Source organism: Mustela lutreola, chromosome 18 (genome assembly GCF_030435805.1).
Source record: "Mustela lutreola isolate mMusLut2 chromosome 18, mMusLut2.pri, whole genome shotgun sequence".
Taxonomy (NCBI): Eukaryota; Metazoa; Chordata; class Mammalia; order Carnivora; family Mustelidae; genus Mustela; species Mustela lutreola.
In genome coordinates, this window is record NC_081307.1 from 13,235,897 (window position 1) to 13,253,989 (window position 18,093).

General features: G+C 42.4%; 1 protein-coding gene across 6 annotated transcripts in view; it reads right to left on the reverse strand.

Moving 5' to 3' along the window:
• Positions 1 to 17,846, reverse strand: part of NRG1 (neuregulin 1) — a 228,141-nt gene extending 210,295 nt beyond the window's left edge. For all 6 annotated transcript variants that reach the window (XM_059156384.1, XM_059156382.1, XM_059156383.1 and 3 more), the window contains exon 1: positions 17,604 to 17,846. In XM_059156384.1, the coding sequence (XP_059012367.1) occupies positions 17,604 to 17,700 (97 nt within the window). In that variant the 5' untranslated portion in view covers positions 17,701 to 17,846. The remainder of the gene's footprint in view (positions 1 to 17,603) is intronic.
• Between the last annotated feature and the right edge of the window lie 247 nt (positions 17,847 to 18,093).

Consider the following 18,093-nt stretch of genomic DNA (forward strand, 5'->3'; position numbering starts at 1 on the left):
AAAATAAGTTATAGAATTTTACAATTTGGAGGGCGCTTTGGTGACTCAGTGGGTTAAAGCCTCCACCTTCGGCTCAGGTCATGATCTCAGGGTCCTGGGATGGAGCCCCCCACACCGGGCTCTCTGCTCAGCAGGGAGCTGGCTTCCTCCTCTCTCCCTGCCTGCCTCTCTGCCTACTTGTGATCTCTGTCAAATAAATAAATAAAATCTTAAAAAAATTTTACAGAATTTTATAATTTTTTAAGGCAAATATGCCACGGATTTCTCAAAAGCTGTGTCTAGGCTGGGGCGCCTGAGTGGCTCAATCGGTTCAGCATCTGACTCTTGGTTCTAGCTCAGACCCTATCTCAGAATTCCGGGGATTGAGCTGAGTAGGTCCCCCTGCTCAGCAGGGAGTCTGCCAGAGACCCTCTCCCTCTGCCCCTTCCTCCACTCCCGCACACAGGCATGTTCTCTCTCAAGGAAATGAGAGAGAGGGCTGTGTCTAGTTTTTTTTTTTTTTTCTTTTTTGACTGCTTCACACACTTTGGGTCCTCGGTACACATTTAATACTGTAACTCTGTATCCTGTGCTATTTAGGAACCACTGCATTAGGAAAATCTGATATCACATTCACAGCCAGTACCCAGTTTCTATTAAGAATTCATATTCTTACATGAAGTATAGTCATAGCTTCTGTACTAGCAATTTATAAATATATTTATCATGTCCTGTATTTTCCCTAAATAATCATATACCTAAACAAATCTTGGTGTTTGCCAGATACATTAACCACATTGCTAGCTCGTCTGTCGAAAATCCTACACAAGATAAACTGGTTTTTTTCCTACATACAATCAATTTGTTACTTGTCTAAACCTCACAAGGCATGATTTCTTCAAATACCTTAGGATTTCTGAAAACATTGTCACTACTAAGTCCTCTGAGTAAAAACGTACCAGGAGAGTATTACACAAAATTTGGTAGGACAGCCTTGTAGGGACCACTGACTTAATAAAATACAGACTTTGGTTTGCTTTTACATCTAAATTTTTTACACCTCATCTAAATCTACCTTCTTAATTATCAGACAAGGCTATCAAGCTCAGCCATTTTAAAGATTTTTTTTTTAAACTTATTTATTTGACAGAGAGAGAAAACACAGCAGGGGGAGAAGCAGACAGCCCGCTAAGCATGGAGCCCGATGTGGGGCTTGATCCCAGGACTCTGGGATCATCACCTGAGCTGAAAGGCCTAGACACTTTAAGTGAGGGCCCCAACCATGTGAGTTTAATGCTCCTTTTTCTTGATGGCCTGCCTGAACAGTGCCCTTTCCACACCAGCACACTAAGTTCCTCCAGCAGCTCCTGCCTTCCCCTTCCACCCAGGAGGGGAATGCTTACTGCACAGGTTAGAGGCTCACGCACACACACAATGAAGCCAGGCTTCACCTCCAGTCCTCCGAGATCTGGCCCAGGACTACCTCCTGCTTACAACCCAGAAGAGCCTTTCAATCCGCCACTGGCTGGGAATCAGCAGACATCTGTCCTCCCAGTTCCTGGGATGGGTTCCAGATGAACTCTTCAATCCCTTTCTAGCCACTATTTAAGTCCCTTATTAATGTGAGAATATGAATCAGCAAACTGTGAGTTTCTACCACCCTCAAAGGCTCGAGGCAGAGCTCCTCCCTGCCCTAACCTGTATTGTGTCACTTTTCTGTGAAGCTCTGGCTTGAAGACCGTTCCCAGTAACTTTTAGGACACTCCATGCCAAGCCCAGATAAAAACTATGATGTGTTAAGTCTTTGGACCTTCCTTTCTTTTAGGAGCTGCCCAAATCCTACAGATAAAGGTTGCTACTAAATAATAATCCTGTAAGACAGAAACAGTAGCACATACATCTCTCATTCCTCCTCCACCCCTCCAAACAAGTTAAATAAATAAATATAAATAAACCTCCTAATGCAAATTGAACTGCCACTCCGGCAATTTAATAATGCACCAAGAGACCTTTGACCCCTAGGTCTCTGGGTCACAGATAATTCAGGTTGTTAGTGATAAAATGTCACTGTGATCAGTGGTCAGCAGCTCACAGATGCAAGTGAGTGACTTGGTCTCAGAGCAGCTGTCAAGGCACAGGTGTTCACAGTTCTTTTTCTGCATGTAGGTCATTGGCAGGCCCTCTTGGATTACGACGTTCACGCTAGCCAAGTTTCAGAGCACGGAGACAGCTCACACCCATACCTACCTACCTACCTACCTACCTACCCACCCACCCACCCACCCACACACACACACACACACACACACACACACACCCCACCCCCCCCCCACCCCACCCCCCCCCTTTTTCTTCCATTTCATGACATTAGGATGACTTACTTCACTGGTCATCTTGTCAGTCAATATTTATTGAACCCATTTGGGTACAAGTTACTGTAACAAGGAACACATAGATGCAAAGGTCTGGCTGATTTATATTTAGCCTCAAAGTAATTAAAATCATGCCCATTTTATGGACCCAAGCTGCTATTCGATGTCACAGAAATCTTTCTTCTCCAGAAGCATAATCACACCCAAACCACTATAAAAGTGCAGCTGAATTCACAGACGGGGCCAATTTTAGATTTGAAAGTATGGACCCTAATAATTAAAATCACTCCCCTTAAGTCGGGATGCCCTGGTTCTAATGCCCAGACTGAGGTTCCTCTTGGACCTTGTGGTTTTCCTCATCTAAAAACATGTGAGTCAAGCAGATGACCTCTAAAATCACCTTTTCAGTTCTAATAGCCTACAATTTTCCTCAGGACTAATTTAGTCATATTTAAGATTTGACTGTTTAGCCAGTACTAATTTTGTTGAAGATTATTTTCATCGTTTACCAGGAGCAATGGTTATTTATTTGCATCACGGGCTCTTAACATAGCAAGCATGATGCCCTAGGCAATAGCCTGAGTATTTACTAATATTAACTCCTGAAACTGCATCAGTTTACTTAACTTCTTCACTGCCTGTTATGCATTTAAAAGAGAACAAAAACATTTTAGATTAGCAAGAATTGTAGACTGAACAAACCTCTAATTTCTATTCACTAGTCCGAGTAATTTAAGCACTGACTATTACTGACTGAGAGCTTTCAAATAAATCGTGCACATTTAAACCAGGAAAATAACGAATGGTCAGTTTAGGAACAAATCCATGAATAAATGATATTGTTTATTTGCACTCATACTTTCTTCTTGACTGACAGTAATATAATAACTAAACTGCTATCCATAAACTCCCGCAACTCATTGTTTTAGGCAAATGAGCAACAGGGCCTCATTCATTCAATCACTGCATAAATTCTTCAGAGCAACAACTATGCTTCCAGCACTGTGCTGGTCCGTGGTGATATGATAATGCACAAGACAGACGTGAAATGCTAAAATGTGCATCTATGACCATTCAATTAAAAATCATCTGGATGGAAACAGTGCTTTATGTTGTAAAAATTAAAATATATGAGTAACAAGATAAAATGCTCAAAATAGAACAGAGATTGCTTTGATCTGTCCTGCAAGCAAACATAAATACTCGAAGATAATAAAATATTAAGAGAAATAAAATATTCAAAGGCATGTTTACTATATTATAGACAATAAGGTGATAGAACATAGAAAGTTACCTCACAGTTTACTGGCTCTGCACTTATAATCACTACTGAAATACAATTACAGGACTAATAATCACAAAAGCAAGCTTATAAAAATCAAACCTATCTGCTCATTTAAAAGATAGTTCTAGGGGATCCTGGGTGGCTCAAATGGTTAAGTGTCTGTCTGCCTTTGGCTCAGGTTAGGATCCTAGGGTCTTGGGATCGAGTCCCACATCAGGCTTCCTGCTCAGTGGGGAGTCTGCCGCATTCCTGCTTGCATTTTCTCTGGCAAATAAATAAATAAATAAAAGATAGTTCTAGCAAATTTTAAGTATAATTATTTCACACCTTTTGAAAGTAATTAAAAAGCAAGTCTATACCCAGAGAAAGCACAAAACCACCTATTTACACAACATGCAAAATTAGTACTTAGAACCTTGGGTATGTAGATCCGTATACATATTTCCCATTTCTTACTCCTCTGGGTGACCAGAAATAGAGTGACCTTCTTCCACGAAACTGCCATCATTACTTAAAGAAGAGGCTTTTAGTTACAAATGTACCGTGAAATAAAAGACAATTCTAAGGATGTCCATTAGTCGCTTACTTTCTCCAGGAGTTCTCAACACAGAACTGCTGTACTCATAACCCCAAACTAGAAGCTTGTAAGTTCTGAACAGGAAATACTTTTTTGTTTTGTTTTTTAAGATTTTATTTATTTATTTGACAGAGAGAGAGAGGTCACAAGTAGATAGAGAGGCAGACAGAGAGAGAGGTCGAAGCAGGCTCCCCGCCAAGCAGAGAGCTCGATCATGATCCCAGGACCCTGAGATCATGACCCGAGCTGAAGGCAGAGGCTTAACCCACTGAGCCACCCAGGCATCTCTCTGTTAGTAATCTTACATATTTTTAGTATCATTTTTTAAAAAGATTTTATTTTTTTATTTTGAGAGAGAGAAAGAGAGAGAATGTGAGCATGAGTGGGGGGAGGAGCAGAGGGAGAGGGAGAAGCAGACTCCCCACTGCGTAGGGAGCCTGATACAGGGCTTGATCCCAGGACCCTGAGATCATGCCTTGAGCCAAAGGCAGAGAGTTAACCTACTGAGCCGCCTAGGCGCCCTATTCTTTTCTGTTTTTTGTTTTTTTTTTCCCCAAGCCAAACTGTATCCAGCTTTATTAAAGATACTTTTCATAAACAATCATGGTATTTCAGGCAGGACATGGGCAGACAATCGTTAACAGTATACAACAACTTTCAAACTCCCTTCTTCAATGGACTACCAAAATCAGAAAGCCACTATAAAACCCAATGCAGTCTTCATGTGATGCTCGGAGCAGGGACATTTAGAGTGAGGGCGGACAGTTCACATTTAGCATGTTGTTTAACAACTTTTCACAAGCCGACCCTGACTTTCAGGAAATGAAATGAAAATGGTAGGATTATCCATCTGAAGATCCACGAGCTAAAAAAAAAAAACTCTTTTGAGGGACGCCATCTCAGTGGTGACACTTTGTCAAGTCCAGATTGCCGGACATACTGGGAACCATGTCTTGGGGGTCAGGTTCCAACAGGTCTCTAGGTTTAAGGGAGTCAAGTCTATGTTGAAGGTTGTTTTACAGGGAGTTGACATACCAATACTAGCAAAACACTGTGAACCTTTCAAAGAGTTATTATATGCTCTCGTGATGCAACTGTAACTTATTACTTGGGCACTGTGCCATCCAGCTGCCGATACGTTTCACAGAAACAAATCCCAGAAGGGCATCTGTGTTAAGGTCAGCAGTAACTTTGTAAAATCACGTATCTAAAATGACAAAAAGGGCATTGCATTGAGACCTTCCGACCCGGTCTCTGTCATGGATGGAATCCTCTGGTGTCAGAAGTTAGAGGTGCCTTGACGTTCTCCCAACAGGCACGTCTCACTGCACGTCCCCGTAAGACAGTTGCTGCTGCCCCTCAGGCTCCCAGGAGCTTTCTTCCCACACGGTGCAGAGCAGCAAGATGGCCGCGTCCTGCCTTTTCCTCACAACTGCCAGAGGTAGAATGAAGGAAACCTGACCTTCTATGGAGGGTGGAGGGAAGCACTGAAGCATGTCTTCACCTTGCAGAGTGTGACCGCGGTCACCAAAATTGGATGTGAAAAGCTTTCACTAAGCTTTTACAGTTTTACAGTTTTGTGAATATTTGTTCTATATTCAGTGCAATATCATAAGGGGTGACATTTTTTTTTTTTCACCATGCATGGTCCAACTTAGAGGCTTTCTTTCTTTTCTTTTTTTTTTTTTTAGTATTTTCTATTTGTTAGAGAGAGAAGTCACAAGTAGGCAGAGAGGCAGAGAGAGAGAAAAAAGGGGAAGCAGGTTCCCTGCTGAGCAGAGAGCTGGAAGCAGGCTTGATCCTAGGACCCTGAGATCATGACCTGATCCAAAGGCAGAGGCTTAACCCACTGAGCCACAAAGGCGCCCCTTAGTGGCACTCTTGGTAGAAGGAGTCTTGTGTAGATTTGATCTGAGAGAAGAATAAATGCATGAAGTTGGGGGGATATACTCTTTATTTTGTTAATTCCGAGGAAAGATAATGAATGGCCTTTGTCTTCTCTGCCTTCTTGAAGTGGACCCTAACCCTTTTCCACGGGGTATGAATAATGTACACATTTTGTAAAAATTATAATGTTGCTTTCCAGATACAACAATATAAAATAACTATTTCTATTGAGGTTTTCCTTTCCAGTCAGGTTAAGGGCAACTGAGAACACACAATACAGTTGACATGTAAAAAAATAACAAAAGCAAAACATAACCCTTAAGACATACATCTCCCATTTCTATCCAATTTAATATATGGAAAATTATGTATTTCATTTTCCATTCAACCCAGTATTCAAATAATTGGTTTTCTCTTGACAAACCCACTAGGTCATTTCCATAATTCCTGTATATCTAACTCTTTCCCAAAATGGATAATGCATGAGCTGTTCCCTCCCACAACCCCCCAGGGAAGATTCTGGGTATAAAGCAAGGTGACCTCACTAAAACAAATTATAATCACAATCTATTTTCTGTATTTGAACTAATTTTTCTGGAACAATACATCAGTCTTCAATATTTTTCTCAGAAAGAGATGACAATTATTTTCAGTATTACCGCTATTATAACTTTTTATAAAAATCTAACTCTTCATGGGCTTCACCGCAGGCTCCCTGTTTTTATTTATTTAAAGATAACTTAAAGTGGAGAATACAGAGAGTGCCACAATTTTACAGAGGGAAATACTGTGCTTAATGCAAATACTGTCACTCTGCTGACAGAGAGGACAGAAAATACCAGAATATAAAAGCAGGTTTGATACATACACAAATAATGTCAACTTAATATACAAATGAAAAATATAGCGAGACAATGAACTTAGTACTTTCCAAAACAATGTGCTCCAGTTAAATCAAAGATCAATCACTACAATCATCTATCCCTTAGCTCAAGAATCGTAAAAGTTAATAAACATATTAACAGAAAAATGATTTTCACTCACTTACCCTATAAATATTCATTTGCAAAGCACTCTACTAGGTAATACAAGTTACCCTTGCCCATCAAGTCATAAGAGATAAGGCAGGGAAATGTTAGATCTAAAGAACTAATTGCCATGTATTTTAAAAGAGTAAGGGTGTGTGTCTATTATTTAAAATACAAGTGCCCATAACCCATTATTGTACCAATCCATTAAAATATCACTGCTAGTGATCCTCTATTCTCCAAAATCTATAGGTCAAAGTTCAAGTTAAACCTCAGGGTAAGAATATCTGCTCATATTTTTTTTTTTTTAAAGACTTTATTTATTTATTTGACACAGAGAGAGAGAGATCACAAGTAGGCAGACAGGCAGGCAGAGAGAGAGAGGGGAAAGCAGGCTCCCCGCCAAGCAGAGAGCCCTACGTGGGGCTCGATCCCAGGACCCTGAGACCAAGACCTGAGCTGAAGGCAGAGGCTTAACCCACTGAGTCACCCAGGTGCCCCTCAGCTCATCTTTTTATGAATGTATTACGGATCTGGCATCTAACTTTCACCAATAGTCCAAAGCTACAGAATCTATACCAAATAAATACTTGATATGTACTATCAACAATGTGATAACTATTTACAAGAGCCTGTGTATAAGACCCCGTGAAAAGATACACAGCCTGTATTTATCAAGTTGTCCTCTGAGGGCTTAAAGTTCAGACAACAGTGACACAGACATACAAATCATTAGATGAAAGAACACAGAAAAAAATACTTAGATTTTTATGAACATTCAAACCCAATAAATCATTTTGTGCTTACTTGGTTCCCAGCACAATCCCAAACACTACTCCTCAGAAGGACCACACAAATTACACACATTTCCCAAACTGGATACACGTGGAAAGGAAGGCTTAAAAGCTCCAGTCACCGTCCAGGTTACACAAGGGGAGGCGGAACAGTGTGGGCTCACATCGGCGCCAGGAGAGCACAGCCCGCGGCCTTCCTTTCAACCATGCTCTGATGGAACCACAGCAGCCCCTCTCCACCACAGGAGGAAGGCAGCACTCCCGAAAGCCAGGCCAGTACTCAGGGGTTCCAGAAACCTCTGCCTGGTGCTGCTCAGTCAAATTCTCCTACTGCTATGTTCTGAACCACACTTTCTTTAAACATAGAAATTCTCCTTTGGCCCACCAGTTAGGAAAAAAACAGAGCGAATGTTTCTTCTTAGTGGCCACACCTCAGAATAGGGATTTTTACTTTTGAGGTGAACAGCCAGATAATTTTCGGAGAATGCAAAATGCTGCTCAGTTCTGGAGTGCTACCCAAAGGCAGGATACCCTTTGGTTTAGGGAAGGCTAGATCGGAGGGGCAGCAGTGGGCCGCACCCAAGATGGCTTGGCCCCAGGTGTATCCTTTTTAGCGGGATTTTGTTTCATTCCATTCCCTGTGGAATATATCGGTACAGATACCATCCCTGCTTTGTACATTCTCACACCACTAGGCTTGGAGAGAAGACACAGAATCATCAAAATGAGGACTTAAAATGTTCATTTGGGTTTCACTTAAACACTGGCTACATAGGTCCATGTTTTAGGCTCGGCTCAAGCCCAACTGAAGTTACAAATGGGTATGACATTGGCCTCCACCCAAAAAAACCCCTGCTGTATATTCGCATATTACATGAACATACAACACAAACACAAAACAACTCTTTAATTTAAAAATCCATAACCTTTACTATAGCACAAACTCAAACTCCTAACTGGAAAGTACACTTTCCAAGTTTCAAAGGGAAGGAGGGGAAAAGGGAAGCTCCAAAAAAACAGGCTTTTTCATAGACTCAAGCATGTGAAACATAATACAAATGCTCCCATTGTAGGCAGAAAACTAATGTGCTGTGTCCGAAATGACTTCCCTTATCTTCAAGCCGACTTTCCATCAACTACTATTAGAGTAAGTTACAAATCCTCTTCTTCTGAAATTGTCCTCCACCAGGATAGAAAGTCTGAGGAGTAAGATGCAGAGAGGGGCAAAGAGACAAGTTCAAGGACAACCAGAAACCCTTCTAAGTCCTGATAAACTTAAGAACAGAAAGAACATTCGAATCACAAAGCGCATGTATTTCTTTTTCTTTTTTTTTAAAGATTATTTATTTATTTATTTGACAGAGAGAGATCACAAGTAGGCAGAGAGGCAGGCAGAGAGAGAGAGGAGGAAGCAGGCTCCCCGCTGAGCAGAGAGCCGGATGCGGGACTCGATCCCAGGACCCTGGGATCATGACCTGAGCCGAAGGCAGTGGCTTTACCCACTGAGCCACCCAGGCGCCCCCAAAGCGCATGTATTTCTAAACATTAAATAGCAACACATACATTGATCTCCATAGAAGAAAGCCCTCCTCTCATGAACATTTGTTTTCCTTTAAATATTTGGAAAATTGACTATCTCCCTCGCTTTTTTTCTCTTTGATTTTTGAATGCATTTCTTAATCAACTATTGCTGATTATAACTATAATTGCTATTATATATGAATGAAAATTCCTAAATAAATGGCCTACTACATGGCTGAAAATTAAACTTTAAGTTATAAAACCTTAGGGCATTAATAGAGAAATGTTTCTATATATAATTAGTATTCAAACTTTTTATGTAAGGTTGAATTCTATGTTTTGAAAAAAAACCACAAAACGTGTAGGAATTTCAGGTTTCAATTCTGGAGTCCTTAAGTTTAAGACATTCGGTATGCAAAACATTTCACTATATTTGTAAGATTTATGTGTTCTGGAAAAAAAATCATTCCAAATTGGAATTTAGACATTTCCTTTTAAAGATTGGTTTTAGATTCACGACGGAATAGCTAAGGAGCTGCCATAACCTTTAAAATTGCAATTTGTCTCTACAACTACGAGGTTATATATAACAAACAGATGCCTTACAGTCACAAACACAAATATACACACTTCTTAAAAACCAGCTTTATCTAAATTTAACCTTACTTATAAAGCAATATAGGCCACTCATAATGAGATGCATTTCCACTTGACAATAAAATTCAGTTACTTAAAATACTAGAAAAATTGTGTTGCTCTAGTACTATGAAGCTGAGCGAAGATTTTTGTTGTCATATTATCTCATAAAATAAAGCCACTCACTAGTGGCTCATTAAATTATTCACCACTCACTAGTATTTCCTCCTCACATCTCTATAATCTCTGTAGAAACAAGGTGGGTAAGAGAAAGCAAGATAATGGTTTTCTAACAGGTCAAAAATAAATAAATAAATAAAAGTTCTACGTCATGGTAGAAATGTGCTATGCTTCTCTCCAAGGGGAAATGCTAGTTGCCCTGACAGTGTGACTTTATGCTGAATTCACTTTTTATTATCATATGTATTGGAGAAAAATGCCATTGGTTCAATGATTTTCTAGCCTGGACTCCTTTATATATTACTTTTAACCTTTTTAAATTACCGACTTTGAAGAATTCTTTCAAAGTTGTCATTACTATATTATTTAAAATCACACATAAAGCATAAAGCCAAACAACTAAAAGAGAAACCAAATACCAAACTACAGAACACTGACAATAGTTAGTCATGTATAATCTACAAAAGGGACCAGTGCATGTGGTTCAACCTAATAAAACATTCCCTGACTCTCACATCATTGAAACCAAAATTCAACAGCTGCCCAAGGAGCCAGCTGTCTGCCTGATGAAGCTGTGGAATGAAAGGTTTGGGACACTGCGGCTGAGCAAAGGCTACTTTCCATTAGTAATTACTTTTTTTTTTTTTTTTTTTTGACAGAGAGACTGCACATTTGTGCACTTGGGGAAAGAGAGGGAGAGCGAATCTTAAGCAGGCTCCACAGTGAGCATGGAGCCCAACACAGGGCTCGATCTCATGACCCTGAGATCATGACCTGAGACGAAATCGAAAGTCGGCTGCTTAAACAACTAAGCCACCCAGGTGCCCCAGTAATACCTGTCTGGTTTAAGAAACATGAAGAGCAGTACTACTACACTTGAAAAGGGCAGGAGGGGAACACAGCTGAAGATGACCCGTGCTGCGTGGGATCAAGCACGAGCAAGGAACAGGGACTTGGTGACCATGTGACAACATTAGCCCATGATCCAACGGATTCAATCTTTCCTACCTATTCTCAAAAACGGGCACCTCAACCACAGTAGGCTTCTTCAACAATTTTAGCTAGGAGCAGAGGAAACAGTGTGAAGAAATGAGAGCAGATGTGTTAGTAAAAATCCTCTGTTCAAATTTGATGTTTTCAAATATTATATTTCTCATGCCATAGGGAACTCTTTATTTCATTTTATTTTAAAGATTTTATTTATTTGAGAGAGAGAGAGAGATCACAAGCAGGAATAAGGGGAGAAGGAGAAACAGACTCACCGCTGAGCGGGGAGCCCGATGCGGGATTCAACCCCAGGTCCCTGAGATCATGACCTGAGCCAAAGGCAGATGCTTACATGGGGAACCTTTTAAATATTACTAAATCACTTTGAGGTCTCCGAACGTATTCAAAAGGAATTGCTGTAAGGGGCAACTGAAGGGTGCTTGTGAGATGCTAGGTTCTCTGAGGCACAAGTGCTAGTGAACATTAATTTCACAGACATGCCCCGCAAGTGACAATGGAATCATCACCATCAGAAGGATGTACCAGAATGTTCCCACTCAGAGTTCCTCGTGAATTCAGGCTATTTGGTCTCAGTGGAAAACAAATGCCAGTTGAGGCAGCTAACTCTGATGAAATCAGGGCCCTTCTCTTCCCCACAGATTGCCCAGAATATCAAAGTAACTCAAGAAAAGCAGAAAGGAGACATTCTTTGGGGAATAGCAATGTGATGCTCCTGGAGCACCCTCTGGAGGCCACAGGAAGGTGACAGCGGCAAAGGAAGAAAGAAAATTCTGGTCATAGCTGGCCTTCCAGGGGCCGCAGTCCACAGACCTCACTTGAGCTGGACTTGAAAATGTACGTGTTCCATCTTAATCAAGGTGACATAAGACGGATGCATAATTAAGCTCTAGTTTGAATAATGCAAAAGAAATACAAGATGTAACATTCTCGAACAATTGCGTCGTTTTAAAACAGAAAAAAAAATGTGCTGATGCGTGTATTTTCAGCCTACATTCTGAATTCTTTCAGGAATTTATTGCAGAGGCATCTTTTAATAGTTAGAAGAGTGGAATGTGAAAATAAGACATTTTCTTTAAGCACAGAAGGTTAACCAGGGTCCTAATACTTATCAAACTTCTCAGAGCATCCAGCTTTAGCTTATTAAAACTGAGAACAAATTAAGCTCTTTTTTTTTTTTCTAACACCTTACTTTTTCTAAAGCAACAAACACTGACATCTATTGGCATTTTGGTAGTTCACTTTTAAAAGAATCTATTAAAATTCATACAAGGACACATACATAGGATTATGATTAGGATGTGTAGGATTAGTGTGGGTCCAAAACATCACTTGTGCCTCTGGGGAAATTTCATTTTTATGTGCCTTATTAAGCATATTTTCCTCTGGTTAAAATGAACCAGGATTTAGGTCAATAGTACCTGATTTAATTTTTTTGTATTTTCTGTTTATGAAGGGGAAAGCCCTAGGGTTAACTAAAATATGAGAAGTCCATTTACTTGTCTTTTTGGGCAAATAAAATCACTCACCCCAAATACTGACATTCACTTTGTTTTCTTTTGTCCTGATAGAACATGATAAACTCTCAGGACTTGGTTAACGCCAAATTTAACGTGTTACTTCAAGAATGTTAATAAAGTGCTGATTTGGGAAGCATCACACTCCTGGAACTTAAACACTACATACAACTATTCTGGCGAGGAGGGGAGAAAACAGACAGTGAGAAGTATGGATTCCCCATGTCCATTATTTATTTATATACGGAAACACCTGCACTCAATTCTGGGCTCTTTGCTGGCAAGAGATTGTTACATTTGATAAAAAGATAACAAAGAAAATGTTCATACACACTTTCCTTTTCAAATGCTGCGATTTGTACTGGTCCCCAAAGAGAAGATTATACAGTCTATATAATAAAGTGAGGTTTGAGCGTCAACTCTTAAGTGTTGCCAGAAAAGGAGTCGTGTTTCAAAATCTTCTCATAGCTTGAAACCTCAACGTTTTTCTGCCAGAGATAAAATTATGCTGCACCTCACTCTACTTTCAATATTTAGACTGAATTCAGGACCGTTTTCATCATACATATGTGCGGTTATCGTATTTGACATATCCCCTTTTCTCTATATTTACAGGTAGTAGATATTAATATTTATACTCACTCTAATCTAAAGCCGGTATGGAGTTATTTTTTTACCATAAAAGGTAAATTTTGAAAATGATGTCAAATACCCTTGCAAAAACACAGACAATTTGCTTCTGAAGTCATTTTATAAACAGAGCTAACATTTATTGGGCGCTTACTACATGTTGGGCACTGTTTACAAGGCTTCCAGGGATTATCTCACTTAAGCCTCATAATTACTTCTTGATAACAATAATGTTGTGCAATTTTTTACAAATAAGGAAATCAAGGCATAGAGCGATTAAATAACTTTCTCATAAGACCATTAAGGAACGGCAGCACTAGGATTGAAACCCAGGCAATCTGGCTATAGCGCTAAGAACTAGGCAACCTGCTCCTTGCTGTCCGACAGCTAGGCATTTTTATACTTCCTAAACAAAATATACAAAGTACCTCTTAGAACATGCTACGATAATTAATAAATACTAGGTCCCTCATTAAAAAAATATAAAAGCCTCCAGTATAGTGCCCTGCATCGAGTCAGGTTTCCCCTACTCTCATACGTGTTCAATGCTTCCTGGTTATCTACATATATTTATTTTTCTCCTCATTCTTCCATCAGTTACTACTTTATCATTCTGTAGGTATGAGAATAAGATCCCAAGTTTCTCCCTCCCTTTCTGCTTCAAAATAATTCTTCAAAAGAAATCCCATTTCATCCTATAAATAAAACTTAGTGTTTTGAGTAATTACAGAAGGTCAGTGGCCAGAAGTAACCAGGTTGAAAGAGATCACTGGACATTCCTCCTGCTCTGTAAATACACACCGCCCTGCTAGTGACAGCACACTTTACATCCAAGAATGTTTACAAGCACTTCACTCTCGGGAGCCACTTAAAGAAACAGGTGGGTGATGTCATCCAGGGAGCACACAAACTACTGCTCCCCATTTGCTATACTAAGTTTTAGATGTAGTCAAAAATGCCCCTTCTGCCAAGATTGCAGGGAGACCCAATAGCTCCAGAACGTGGCTTAGCTTGATAATGAATTTGTTCCAGGTTATTTTTAAAAAGGGGGGAGGATCTTTTGTGGGTTTTTTTTTTTGAAGAAAAACATATCAGCAAATGGAAATTCATAAAGGAAGTTCTGAGCCATAAGAGCAAAGCAAACAAAACAGAAGAAAACTCTGGTTTTGTCATTGGGGCTTTGATAGGAAGTTTGTTGAGCTAAATCAATAAGAGGGTGGATATGGGAGGTCTAGAATCTAGGAGGCCCAGGATATTACAGGGCCCCTGGTACTACATGGATCTGTGTTACAAAGTCCAGGATTTGCTGAGGTTGCTTATTTTGAGCAAAGAAGAGGAACCAATGAGCCCAGGGGCTTAGGACCTATTAGAGCCATTATTATGGAATAGATAATTCTGTTGAACATCTGCAGCCCCAATAGTGTGCAACTCAATATTCAGTTAATTGTATAAAAATGTGGATGCTATGCAACATAGCCATGTATGTATCACATATCAGTCACACATGTCATATGAAAGTTAAAGAAGCCTTTTTCCCCTGAAAATTTCCCTCCGACAGATGTGTTTATGCCTCTACATATAATACACCGCACTGCGGGGCTGAGAGGCTGTTATCTCAGTATTATATCTCCCCTGACTGTCGTGAAGTAATGTAACAACATCCAAAGAGAAGCTGGGCGGTTGCATGTGCAACATCTAGCAGTTTCCGTGGCCACTTTAAGCAAGGGGGAAACATGGGACCATAGGAGACGAACACAGGAGCTCCTGACCAGCTGGGTGTGCTCCCAGGTCCTCATCGGGGCTGGCATGTTAAGTGGCAACACTATAGTCATGGCACCAGAAGTCATTCCTGGGAGGATGCCTGAGGACTTGAGTGCAAAGAAAGTTGAAACGGGGGTGTGAGTTTCTCCCACAAGCCATTATGCCTGTCAGTTACTTATTTCCCTCAGATAAGGACAAGGACCCTGACACGCCCCATTATGAGGAAAATGACAAGGAGAGAAACATGATTTGAAAGCAATACTATTAATGTCGCATGCTTTCACATAGAGCTGGTTTCGAGATGGCCATTCTTTTCAAATCAATCGAAGAATCAATATTCTTAAGTGGTTTATGTGATTGAAAGAATTTTTTACCCCCTCCAAGGTGCCCTGGAAGAGGTAAAAGTTTCCTCTCCAAAGATGAGGACCACCTGACGGAAAAGGGAGATAAATGTACTGTGAACGAACCTAGAGCCAAGTGCATCTCAAGAAGACAGTAAAAGAGAATAGTCATTTAAAGATACCAGTCCATGTGGTTTAGAGGAAATCACCTCTGTGAACTAGAGTACAGAATGAGAGTTACTGAGGAAGCTACTGAACTCGGTGTCAAGGGAGAACATTAGGTCGTCGTCACAACACAGCTGCCCACCTCGTAGATAAGATCTGCAGGACACAGAAATGCCTGCTTGCTCTTAAATCTACCTGCTTATCTGAAATGTCTACGCTTAGGCACAGCTGCTATAAACCCTTGACAAAACGCAAACCTGTTACCTAAAAAGGATGCCACTTCAAACCAGTGCTCCTCCTTAAGTCATCAGACCACCTACGGAGGACCACGGAAACTTCTGAAGGCAGAGTTCATGGGCAGGACAGAGGAACACCTAAATGTCCCTGCAAATGCCTACAACTTTACAGTTTGGATTCCATCCAAGGTCTTTTTAACTTACCACGATGACTTTTGAAAGGACAGCCGATAAAGTCACTCACAGAGGTTGCTAATTTGGCTCCCCATTTCATACCTTGTCTCCAAAACACAGGGTAAAAGTACAGACAATCTCAGTATGCCCTCACGAAGTAAATAAGGTGAATCTGATCAGCAGTATCTTATTATACAAGCATGCACAGCAATGGTCAGTGGCCAAACAATTACTCTTTGTTCAATTTCTGTTTTGCTCAAAACCTGTGGAAGGTCCCTGCCAGTAAGTCAGGTTCTGAAATGCTATCAGCGATGCCAATAAAAGGACTAAGCAAATCTTGTTTTCCTCCTACAAGGAACAGACAAATCTTTCCGCTTATCTTCTCAGCCACAGTATTACCAAGTGCCAGTGAATTAAATTTTCAGAAGTGCTTTATAAAATGTGCTGGGGGATGCTTTAAGTGACTTAAGGGTTCTGGATCAATGAACAACTGGGCACTGCAGAGACAGGGGAAAAAAGCCCTTATACTGCACCCTCTCCTCTCTCTTTTTTAAGCATCTTCTTCACTCTCTCATCAGCAAGTATTTATTCGAGATGCTTGCTCGATTCAAGACACTATCTAAAAGGGTCAGCTCCTCTTAGGGAAATCTAAGGTGAAACCGTCAATCACATCCGTGTTCTGATTATTAAATACAAGATTTGTCTCTAGAAAGCCTCAACTGCCACTTCATCCTATTATATAACCAGTAAGCAGCTGGGTTCAGAAATGTAGATAAACTTTTTCTGGGAACCCCTTGGGAACATAAATTAATCGTATTTATCAAGGAGGTCCTGAAAAACAGAACTGCTAAATTTAAAGTTTGAGAACTTATTTGGAGCCGACCTGGTTCCTGGCACTGGGCTAGATTTTATCTGCTTCGCTGATCTCTAGGAATCCCTCTCAACTGACCTGAGGTCCAGTATCTCAGGGCTGAACCAGGGTGCACGTACGCACACACCGCGACCCTGCACACCGCTCGCCCCAAGCCCAGCCGCGCACCAGCTCCCGGGGCCTCTCCCACGACCACCCGGCTCTTGCAAACCGGCCAGGCACGCCAAGCGGAGACCCGTTCCCGCTTTTCTCGCTAGAGGGCAGACGGGGCCCGTGCAAAGCCCTGGCGCCGAAGGAGCGCGCACCCAGCCTCCGCTCCCGCACTCCGGTCCGGCTCCCGGGCTGGGCTCAGCTGCGGGGCGCTAGGAAAAGGCCGAACCACGGAGCGCTACGCGACCGGGACCCTCGGAGGGCGCGGGTCGCGGCGGCGTCCCCCAACCCTACGCGCGGGGTGCGGGCGCCCTGGTGAGGCCCCGCGCCCAGGTGAGGGGCGGCCCCACCGAGAGCCAGAACCTCCCGGCTCGGCGGACGCCCAGGAGCAGCGCCAGGAGCCCGGAGCGCAGGGCGCGGGGAGCCGAGGGAGAGGCGACGGCAGCGGAGGCGGAGAAAGAGGATCGCGGAGCCGCGCCGCGCTGCGCACTCACCTGGGCTCTGGCCGCCCGCGGGGAGCGCGGGCTTCTTGCCGGAGCCTCGGTCCTTCTTGCCCTTCCCCTTGCCTCTGCCTTCTTTGCGCTCGGACATCTCGCCCGAGAAACGCACGCTCTGCGCGGACCGCTGCCGGCGAAGGCGACGCGCCCCAAGTTTGGTCCGAGGGCTTGGATCGGGTTTGGGAAAAGTTTGTCCCTCGAGGGAGAGAGCGCGCGGCCGGGCTGCGGCACTGGCGCGGCGCGGGGGCGTCTCCTGTCGCCTGCGGGGAGCGGCGCGGACGCGGCGTGCGGTCCGGGCCACCTGGGGCTGGCGCTCGCTCCTTCAGCCGGTCGCCCTCGCTCTCGGGGCTGCTCCTGTCGCCCGGGGAAGTCCTCGGTTCCCGCCGCGCTGGGGCCCGGCGCTGTCGGCTCCGGCGGTGGCGTCCGTCCGGCGCGCTCGCAGCCCGAGGAGGGAGAGGCGTTCACCGTCCTGCCCGCGCTCCCATCG